General features: G+C 38.5%; 2 protein-coding genes and 1 pseudogene across 2 annotated transcripts; 2 read left to right on the forward strand and 1 right to left on the reverse strand.

Moving 5' to 3' along the window:
- LOC104789794 lies at nucleotides 2635-8144 on the forward strand. Its single transcript, XM_010515440.1, has 3 exons — nucleotides 2635-3475; nucleotides 3557-3994; nucleotides 4060-8144. Exons 1-3 carry the CDS (start codon nucleotides 2635-2637, stop codon nucleotides 8142-8144), a joined length of 5364 nt encoding a protein of 1787 aa, XP_010513742.1.
- LOC104788284 lies at nucleotides 8511-10428 on the forward strand. Its single transcript, XM_010514020.2, has 6 exons — nucleotides 8511-8699; nucleotides 8813-8929; nucleotides 9018-9052; nucleotides 9203-9303; nucleotides 9414-9496; nucleotides 10342-10428. The coding sequence occupies exons 1-6, from the start codon at nucleotides 8536-8538 to the stop codon at nucleotides 10349-10351; spliced, it is 510 nt and encodes a 169-aa protein (XP_010512322.2). The 5' UTR covers nucleotides 8511-8535; the 3' UTR covers nucleotides 10352-10428.
- The window catches only part of LOC104788283, an 8486-nt pseudogene continuing 6612 nt past the window's right edge, over nucleotides 9599-11472 (reverse strand).

Below are 11472 nucleotides of genomic sequence, written 5' to 3' on the forward strand. Positions count from 1 at the left end.
TCAACTTTGTAAGGATATTGTTACTTCAATATAAGTTTATGTTTAATTTGGAGGAAAACAAAAAACAAAACAAAGAGGTCATGATCTAGCTAGTTAACTAGATGGTGTTTTTGTGTTATAGGCTACTAAGTTTTTTTGTTTTTTTTTTCTGTAGTAAAAGTCAGTCTTAGGCTACTAAGTTGAACGATTAAAATGGTTAATCAGACGTTTTAGATGAGGTAAACAGCGGATTGACAAAATCAGGATAAAAAATATATAAAAAGAAATCATAGTTTACTACTTTGACGTTTGTTTGTTTTGTTTTTGTAGTCTAGTGTTTGTTTTTTTTTTACTGTATCAATTATTTATCTTTGATAAAATTGTTGTCTTAATCTATCACCCTCTCTGATTGCTAACAAATTTATCGTACATACGTAACGTACCACATCTTTTTCATCACATCAGCACCATTCACCACGAGATGCTGGATATATCCCTATCTCATGACAAGTGGCTTTCTTAAACATTAGCAGTCAAAGACGACAACAGCCGTCAGAGAGAATGCTTTTACTAGATTTCTTCTACTTTCTTTATTCGTCAACAATACTTATCGCTTACATAAAAACATTGCATCAAAGTCAGAAACGTAACAAGCAGTCCGAGGTAAGAAAAACAACTGTAATGACACCAGAAAACCTTAGATTGTACTACATGTAATGTAATACCCGTCAAGCCCCTCTCCTTATCAGTGGATTTTTGTTTCTCCAAGAAGCAAATTGGTCATGAGTCATACTAGTTAGTGGTGAAGTGTCTCTTCTTCTTATTAATCTTACTAAGATTGGATTCCAGTTTTTACAATTTGGCCAAATTATATTATGTCGTATTTTAGACAATCTCCGTGTGAAACTGTGAATGTTTTAGCGTACACACGTACACAAACAAAAGAAAAAAAAAAAAAAAAAATGAGAAGACTCACCTCTTGTTCTCATATCTTTGCATGCGACAGCTTTTGTCGAACTGTATGTACACGTACGGCTCTTTAAAAAAACCATTTAATTGTACTTCTATAATTTGTTAACTCATGTAACTCTATAATATGATCTGCTATGTATTTGGGTTACGTTATGTTCTAATCTGGTTTACATTCCTAAAACTGTATTAAACCAATCTATATAATACATCCCCTATATAATAAAACGAAAGTACACAACATTTTTTTTATAATCTATATAATTTTTATAAATTGATTACAAAATATGTTATACATTAAGTATAAGTTGGTTAAAAAAAATGTTATATATTAATTGGTCAATCTGTGTGATATATGAATACACTTAAGAATATTCCAAAGAATCCTCTTAAAGAAAATATTCCAATGATTTATACAATTTCCAAAATAATCTCTTTAGTATTCCATGTATTGTTACAAAATATATACTGTTAAGCATAAAAAGGAATGAAATCTTGGCAAATTATTACTCTTAATCATGATTTTTGAGATTTTATTCTGTAGTTAAAAATAAAATCTTAGCTAAGCACGGGTAAAAAATTAAAAGAAAAATAAACAACAAACTTAACCTTACATAATACATAAAATTACAAAATTAACAATAAAAACTTACAAAATAGGTGTTTTTTCCAATCCATCATATTTAGCATAAGATTTTATTGCATAATTTTTTATCCAAAAGAACTTTTAAAAACAATCATATAAATTACATTTTATTCTAAAATTATAATATAAATAAAGAAATTGCAACTCATGCTCTAGCACGGGTCCAAATCTAGTGCTTATATTTATATCCAAACAAGTTTAGTTAATATTTTAATATCCATATATATAGTATTCTATAATTAATATAGATATTTAAAATATTTATTCCATATTAAAAAATTATTCTCCTATCATCTTTTTTGATTTTAAAATTTAAATGTAGTGAATCATCATATAATACATAAAGTTAATAAAAATATGTATTTTTTACTCCATATATTGTGATTTAAATTTCTTTAAATGAACATATATTACTCAATTAATATAAAAAGTGTGTGTTAAATATACATATTTTAAGAAGTTTATAATTTATAACTGATATATCTAAACTTAATAAAAAGTTTAAAATTATGAATACTTAAATATATTGAATTTTCAAAATAACACAAACGAGTTATATTACATGATATGTTATATGACATTACATGATTGAATTGATAATATTAAAAATAAAATATCGTTAATATGATACTTCAATACCGGTTAAATCCTTATTTTACTATCTTAACAACACCAATATAAAATATATCGAATCAAACTGATTTAGTTAAGATTGTATTAAACAAAAATTGTTGTGCACGAATTATATACTAAATCAAAACAACTAATTATCCAGTTTGAAAAACCCAAAGGGTGGGCTTAGGAAACGCTTTTCCATTTAGAGGGTTTCATATCTTAGGAAAAGATTGAGTTACCGGGAAAATCTTTTATTTTCGCCGGATTTGATTGATTCTTTTTTTGTTTTTACGGTGTATTCTTGGAAGGTTACTGGAAAGTTCTTGACCTAGTTCTTCGTTTGCGGCCGCCGTCTTTCATTGTGAAGTGCTGGACAAGGTGAGGAAGCGCGAGTGTTTAGTGAGAACTTTTTTTCAGAGTGGGTGATGGAGTATGCTTTAGATAAAGCTTTGAAGGAGATGTCGCTCGAGGACGACCAGCCGATTGTGCTTCAGGACCATGCGAAGTTCGTCTCGAGTGTAAGGAATACTTGTAGTATTATTGGCAAGCTACTGTGTCCGGAGAATCAAAAGATGTCAAGTTTGATCCACGAGATGCCAAGGGTTTGGAGGGTCTATAACAGAGTCCGTGGGATCGCTTTGCCCAATGACAAGTTCCAGTTCATCTTTGATTCTGAGGCAGATCTTTCTCTGGTGCTGCAGTCTGGAGCTTGGACTTTTAATGACTGGAGCCTGACGCTTGAGAGATGGGTAGAGAATCCGCCGAGTGATTTTCTCAAGGTGTTACCAATATGGGTGCGTATTCGGCACATACCGGTGAATTATCTTACTGTGGACACGATAAAGGAAATTGCAGGACACATTGGTCGTGTCACGGATATTGCTTTTGATCCATTGAAGCCTCTAAGTAGGGGATATGTGAGAGTTAGGGTTTTGTTTGATATTAACAAGCCTCTGAAGAATAGGAAAGAATTGAAGATTCCATCAGGTGAGGTTGTGGAGATAGGATTTGAGTATGAAAGAATCCGGAAGAGATGTTATCATTGTTTACGGTTGACGCATGACAAGCTTCGATGCCCTTTGTTACCTTCAAACCGGCAATCTTCTGCTACGGGGGAGGAGAAAGGTCAGTTGTTGGTTCCACAGCGGTTGGTTCCGAGGATTAGTAATGATGATCCCTTGTTTGGGGTACTGACTGATGATGATGTGGGCATTGATGTGTTGACTGGTAAACCAAAGATTGCTAAGGAGGTTTTGGACGAGATGCGTTAGTACTTGTCTGTAGCTGAGCCTAAGGAAAAGCAGATTCGTATTGAAAGAGTCCGTAAGTCTGTTTGGGATCTTGAAGGTGACATTGAAGGTCAAAAGACTTTGCTACGGTTGGAAGCTCCTACACGACTTACTGCGGATGCGGACAAAGATAAAGGGCTGGTCTTTGACTTTGAACACTCAGCTTCTTCAATTGGTGACGGTGACCGAACTATGAGTCCTGCTCAGAATTCTGTTCAATCACAGCCGATTGTTTCCTCCTCTGCTTTTCTGTCTGGTCATGGTGCTACGGGTCATCGAGCTAGCTTCTCTGCTGGCTCTTCCGGCACTACCAAATACCAGAAGAAACGTAGACGCCCTAGTCAATGGAGGAGGAAAGCTCAGGCCACGTTAAAGGATCAGGGGACTGGAAGAAGTAATCAACCTGTTAACGATGAGAATGATGTAGTAGTGATGTCAAAGAGGAAAGCTTGTGATGAGGTTCCAGTATCAGCTAAGGTTGCTAAACACGATGCAAGTAAGGCGGTTCCAAGTGAGGAACTGCCAGTTCAAATATGAGTTTTATGAGTTGGAATTGTCAAGGATTGGGGGGCACCTTGACAATTCCTTACTTGAGGGAGATGCGTCGTCTACATTTCCCGGACTTTTTGTTCCTCCTGGAAACTAAAAATTCCAGAGACTATGTGGTGAAGTTACAAAGGAGTTTGGGGTACGAGTACTCGCATATAGTGGATCCAGTGGGGCTCAGTGGAGGATTGGCTCTATTCTGGAAGCCATCTTATGAAGTTGAAGTTATTAGTGCGGATCACCGAATCATAGACGTGAAGGCCAAGCTTGGATCACTTTCGTTTTATGTTTCTTGTGTCTATGGGGATCCGGTAAGTAGTTTGAGACAAGGTGTATGGGATTCACTTGTTGACATTGGGGTGTCTCGAGATGCACCATGGCTGGTCATAGGTGACTTGAATGAAATGGTCAGTAATACTGAGAAGCTTGGAGGTCCAGCACGGGCGGAATCATCATTTTTCCCTTTTAGAAATATGATTCTTGATTGTCGCCTACGGGAGGTCTCCAGTATTGGTAATAGACTGTCGTGGGCCGGTAAACGCAATAATATGTGGATCCAGTGCTGTTTGGATAGAGCCCTTGGGAATGAAGCATGGTTTCAGCTGTTTCCACGGGTGCAGGGTGAATATATGGAAAGGATTGGCTCGGATCACAGGGCATTACTGCTACGCTTGGCTAATGATAATGTTTCTAGATCAGGAAGGTTCATTTTTAACAAAAGATGGATCTCTAAACCGGATTTCGCTGCGGTGGTTCAATCAGGTTGGAACAAAGGCGTGACTACGGGACAAACATCTGTGATGAGTCGGATTGCGGAGTGTAGAAGAACTATTTCTGGATGGAAAAGATCACAAAATCTGAATTCCAAAGTGCGGATACAGCAGGTTAGAGAGCAACTGGATGCAGAGGGTACCAAAATACATCCTAACTTTCAGCTTATGCGGGATCTGCGCTGGGAACTGGCTGAGAATTATCGAGCAGAAGAGCTTTATTGGAAGGAAAGGAGTCGAGAACAATGGTTGCAGGGGGGTGACCGCAACACGAAGTTTTTTCACGGTAGTGTTCAACGGCGTAGGATTCAGAATAAGATTTTATCTCTTTTTGATGAAAATGGTGTAGAGCAGTTCTCTGAGGGGTCTAAAGGAGAGGTGGCCGTGGCATATTTCCGCAAGATGTTTACTAGCTCAAATCCTAGTGCCATAATGGAAGCTCTAGATGGGATGGTGCCTCGTGTCACTGATAGTATGAATGCAGAACTAATTCGCCCGGTTTCTGCATTGGAAATAAAGAATGCAGTTTTTAGCATCAAAGGGGAGAAGACGCCAGGGGCGGATGGTATGTCGAGTCAATTCTTTAAGGAATATTGGGATGTTGTTGGACCTCAGGTGGTGCAGGAGGTGCAACAGTTTTTTGCATCTGGTCATCTTCCATCTGATTGGAATTTTACGCAGATATGTCTAATCCCGAAGGTGCAGAATCCTACTCGCATGACCAACCTAAGGCCTATCAGTCTGTGTTCTGTATTATACAAAACAGTGTCTAAAGTTTTATGTCAGCGTTTGAAGCGGTTCCTGCCTAAAATAGTATCAGACACTCAAGGTGCCTTTGTGTCGGGTCGCCTCATAACTGATAACATACTTTTAGCACACGAATTGGTCCATGCGCTTCAGACGAAAGCAGGTTGTAATGAGGAATTTCTAGCCATTAAGACAGATATGTCTAAAGCCTACGACAGAGTAGAGTGGAATTTTCTTGAAGAACTGCTTATTAGGCTTGGTTTTGATATTAAATGGGTTAACTGGATTATGAGCTGTGTGCGTTCAGTTACCTTCTCGGTTCTCATTAACGGGAAGGAACATGGCTTCATTAAACCAGAGAGGGGGATTAGACAAGGGGATCCTTTGTCCCCCTTTCTCTTTATTCTCTGTGCGGAGGCACTAGTCCATGTGATGAACAAGGCAGAGCAAGAGGGTAGACTCACGGGGCTGAAACTTACACCGGAGTGTCCTTCGATCCAGCACCTCCTTTTTGCTGATGACAGCCTATTTCTGTGTCGTGCTAGTCTTTTGGAATGCTCAAACCTGTTACAGTGTTTAAGGTTGTATGGAGATGCGTCTGGTCAAGAGATAAATCTCCAAAAATCATCGATAACCTTTGGAAAGAAGTTAGATCCGTACATGAGGAGGGTTATCGGTTTGTTTACGGGTATTGAACAAGAGGGAGGGGCTGGTAAGTACTTAGGCCTCCCTGAATGCTTTAGTGGCTCCAAGAAGGACATGTTAGCGTATATAACAGATAGATTAACATCTCGATTACGCGGTTGGTTCGAGAAAACATTGTCCTTGGGGGGAAAAGAAGTTTTGCTTAAAGCAGTGGCGCTTGCTCTTCCGGTGTATGCGATGTCCTGCTTTAGGCTATCAAAACACCAATGTAAGAAGATAACGAGTGTGATGGCTAACTTTTGGTGGAATGCAGTGGAGGAGAAGCAGAAGATGCATTGGGTTTCTTGGGAGAAAATGTGTAAGTCAAAGGATCAGGGTGGCTTAGGATTCAGGGATATAGGCCGTTTTAATCAAGCTCTTCTTGCGAAGCAAGCTTGGCGCCTCCTGGATGCACCATCTTCGTTACTGGCACGAGTGTATAAAGCAAGATATTTTCCCTCGATATCGTTTATGGAGGCTAATCTTGGTCCGCGACCGTCTTATGCTTGGAGAAGTATATTATTTGGGAGAGAGTTGTTGGAAAAGGGCCTCATGAAGTCCATAGGTGATGGTTTGGATACCAACGTTTGGCTGGATAAGTGGGTTTTTGATGAGCTTCCACGGAGACCATGTAATAAGGAGCAGATGATAAATTTGAATCTCCGAGTGTCTGAACTTATCACTAATCAAGGGGACTGGAATCTGCAGGCTCTTCAGGAACTTTTTCCCCCCTGTGATGTTATCAAAATAAGATCATTTCCCCCGGATACGCGGCTTCAAGATAGGTTGGTATGGGCGTATACGAATAATGGACACTACTCAGTAAAGAGTGGTTATTGGTTGAGCTCTAAAGCTATGGAGGTCCCGGGTGGCGAATCAGAGGGCTCACGAGTGTTGAATGAACTAAAACAAAAGGTTTGGACAGTTGAGACAGCTCCAAAAATAAGAATGTTTCTATGGAGAGTCCTCTCAGGTGCTATAGCAGTTGCGGACTGCATGAGGAATCATGGTCTACAAGTTAATCCGATATGTCAGGTGTGCAGATCTGCCGACGAAACTGTGTCACATGCTCTGTTCCTTTGTCCTGTGGCGTCAACGGTTTGGTCAGCTACTGCTCTACCTTTGCCTGTCCAAGGTTTCTCTACTTCGGTCTCGGAGAACATTGGTCATTGTTTGAGGCTTATTACTAATACTGATCTACCATCGTCCCTACGCCTTGCTATACCTTGGATTTTATGGGAGATATGGAAGGCTCGTAATGGGATGGTTTTCAATAACAAGCTGCAGGACCATCATGTGTTAATTGCAGGTGCGGTGGCGGATGCTGAGGAATGGTTAAAACTGAATGAGTTGCAGAAGCAAGAGCAAAGGTCAGTTGTGGGTATTATGCGAGGGGGTATGTCACAGAAGAGGTGGACTAAACCAGCGTTTGGAATACTGAAATGTAATATTAACGCATCTTGGGCTAGTAGTCAGCACTATGCGGGGGGAGCTTGGATTCTTAGGAATCATGTAGGTGATGTTCTGTTCCATTCCCGGCATGCGTTTCTACCGACAGTGAATAGAATTGCTGCAGAACTACAATGTTTGCTTTGGTGTTTGGAGAGTTTACAGATCTTACAAATCCTCTCGTTTGAAGTCTGGACAGATTGTGATGCAGTAATTCAGGCGCTTGAAAAACCGCAGGCTTGGCCTAAGTATCGTTCACTGCTTCATAAGATAAGCCAAGTTATGGTGCATTTGCAGAATGTATCAATACACCTTGCGTCACCTAAGTCGAATGGAGTGGTGCGATCGCTTGCTAATAGTGTTACACGAGACGGCAGGTTGAACTCGTATTTGGCTATGGGAGGTCCTGCTTGGTTACATGAGCAGATTGCACGTGACAGCTATACTTAATATCGGGTGTTGTTTTCCCGTTTTACTTGGTTTTTGGTTTGCTTTCTCTATTTGAAACATTGTATAGACAATTAAAAAAAAAAATCAATAAAATTAACAAAAGAGTACACTAACCAAATTAATATTAAAATAGTACGTTAATAAAAGAAAATCAAAAGAACCTGAACTGCGGATCATAATCTAGTTCGGGTTTATATTGGTAAACATAAAAAGAAACAATAACCGAAACCGACTTTAGATCCGAATAAAACATTTTTCTATTGCCAATTTTACTAATTTAGCTACTATACCAGAATTGTTCAAAACCAACAACCAAATAAACCGGGTTGGTTAAGTTTAAACCGGCTGCGATAGACTCCGAGTAAAAAATAGTTTACACAAGAAGACGGAGATGGCGGTGGGACAGAAAGCTATGGCGACGTTGCCAACATTGATTCGAAGCATGAGGAAGAAGGAGCAAAATCTTATTTTGCCATCTCTCAGACGAGCTTTCTCTCTATACGATCAGATCAATCTCATCGATAACGTTCCTGAGGATCAGCTCCGATTTCATGAGTAAGTGAATCATATCATATCCCCTTTCCTAATTTGAATTTTTGAGCAATAAAGTTTGGATTTTTTTTTTTTGGGTATACAAATGTATTCGATTAGTGATTACTCTTTTGCAGGTTTGATGAGACGAGTTTCACGGTGAATGGGGTTAGATATGAAGGTAGCTTGCTCTGTGTTGGGAATTTGCTTATGTCATGGAGCCCTCGTAACTTCTCTGAGATCACAACCGATAGGTATCAATGTGATAGTCTTTAAACTGCGTAAAGTTTTAATCTTTCATTGTTTTTAGCAAGTTTACATAATCTATTTCATTTGATGCAGCTTGTCAATTTTTCAGACTGTTCGACCAACTCCAGGTACTAATACATTTAACATTTTTAAGAGACCATTGTTATGTATGCTTTCACCATATTGCTAGTGGCTAGAAAAGTTAAAACCTTTTTGCACATATTGGAACTGTATTTGACTCTTTTCTTTTTCTAATGGTTTTTGACTACAATCTCTAGAGCTCTTGATTGTTGGGTGTGGAAGATACAACCACCTTCTGAATCCCCAAGTCCGTCAGTTTGTAAAGTCAATTGGCATGAAGCTTGAAACAGTTGATTCTGTATGTCTACTGCATCCTCTTGCTTTGTTTTTTACTCATGTCCTTGTTCTGTTTGTTTTGGAGTATCTGTCTGTGCTTATTGATTAACAATTCTGTTCTATCTAATCCAGAGAAATGCTGCATCAACTTACAACGTTCTGAATGAGGAAGGTAGGATTGTGGCTGCTGCTTTGCTTCCTTATGGAGTTACATCGTAAGAAACTCTCAACAACTCTGGAATATTGTAAAACAATCTTCGAACCACTCGAGTTGATCTTCATAGTTGAAACACCAACACGGTCTTGTCGACTGTAAATAAAAATAAATCACTCGAAACTTTTGTAAAGAGAATCAAAATGTCCATCCTTATATGTTCAGGATAACTATTGAAAATGTCCTTGTTCACAGCTTAAACTAGATTTGAGTGTTATTTGATTAATAGAAGATACTATTCTGCTTTATTCCATTGTTTACATGAATTCTTCTCCAAGAACACACTGAAAACCTGGTAAAGAACCTAAACCACAAGCACTTCTGTGATTAAAGCATAAAAGATACTGAAAACAGATGTTGAAATTTCTTCGATACGCCTTGCTTTTAACCTTAGTACTCTCTCCACCGTTGTTCAACTTATGTACTAAATAGCTAGTTAGACTTTCAACTTAAGCATAACTGTTGAATTGATCTTTCGTTTTCTCGGCAAAAGATTATCATCATCTTTCAGTGATACTCAACTGAGAAGATCATTCGAGCCGGTAAAGTGATTAGAACTCAGTGAATACTCTTTTATGAGTTTGGAGAAGAAAGAGTCTTCTCTCTGTAGCAGTTTTGCAGGTGAGTCAAACTCTGCGATTCGCCCTGCTCATGAAAAAGTGATTTTAGAACTCATTGCTATGTGTGTAAATGTATGTGGAAACACATGTATATTGTTCTTACCATCACTCAGAACAAGAACAAGATCACTCTCGATCACTGTGTGGATTCTATGTGCTATAGTCACCACTGTTCGATCTTTAAACTCTTGACTGATGATCTTTTGTATCACACCATCTGTTGCAGAATCAACTGAAGCAGTGGCTTCATCAAGCACCAGAATGTTGCTTTTCTTCAACAACACCCTTCCAAGACAGACCAACTGTCTTTGCCCTACGCTCCAGTTTTCTCCATTTTCAACCACTGTTACATTCATTTATAATTCTTAGTTTTCATTGTCCTGAAACCATTAATTTAATTATTCTTCTCATAAAGATTTCAGAACACTCACCTATGGCATCCAGCTTCTTATCCTTTGCACGAATGATTTCTCCCAGTTGGCATTTATCAAGAGCCTAAATATCACCTTGTATTAGAATATTTGTCCAAGTAAATCAGAGAAGAATTACAGAGAGAGCTTTTCAGGTTTGTTACCTCCCATATTTCACGATCAGTGTACTGAGCTAGAGGGTCTAGATTCAATCTGATTGTTCCATCAAATAGTGCTGGATCTTGAGGAATAATCCCAAGCCTTGATCTCAGGTCATGTAGACCTATCTTGGTTATATCCACATTATCGATAACTATGGTTCCTTGACTTGGCTCTACAATCCTAAATAATGCTTGAATTAAAGTTGATTTTCCGCTTCCTGTTCTTCCTACAACTCCAATCTTTTTTCCTCCTGGAAACTCACAGGTTATGTTCTTCAAGACAGCTGGGAAATGTTCTGCATAGCGGACCTGGAACAAAGACATCTCAGGATTGAGAATCTTGATTACATCTGTTTCTGTGAACTTGGTTCTTCATTTCACAATCATATGCTCAAGAAATTTGTTTTTAACATCTACTTTGTTATTTACCTGTAGGTCTCTGAAGACGATTGATCCTACATTTGGCCAGTTATCAAGAGGTCTGTGATCATCAATTACTAGAGGTGCTTCACTGGGGATTTTGGAGTACTGAAGAATTCTTTCTACAGAAATCATCTTGTTTTCTGCGTTGCATATGTTCCATATTACTGTGGCTTGTAGAACATTCAGACTTAAGCCATATGTGACCCCAAGACCAGCAATACCTGTAAGGAAAGGTGAACATAAAGTTTGAGTTCTGATCCCATTAGAAGAAGTAGCTACTGTTTTATGATGTATGAAACTTACTTGGATTGATGACACCTTCAGGGAGAGTCACAAGTAACACCAAGGAAAAAGCAAAGACAA

The sequence above is a fragment of the Camelina sativa genome, chromosome 5 (assembly GCF_000633955.1).
Source record: "Camelina sativa cultivar DH55 chromosome 5, Cs, whole genome shotgun sequence".
NCBI classification, from domain to species: domain Eukaryota; kingdom Viridiplantae; phylum Streptophyta; class Magnoliopsida; order Brassicales; family Brassicaceae; genus Camelina; species Camelina sativa.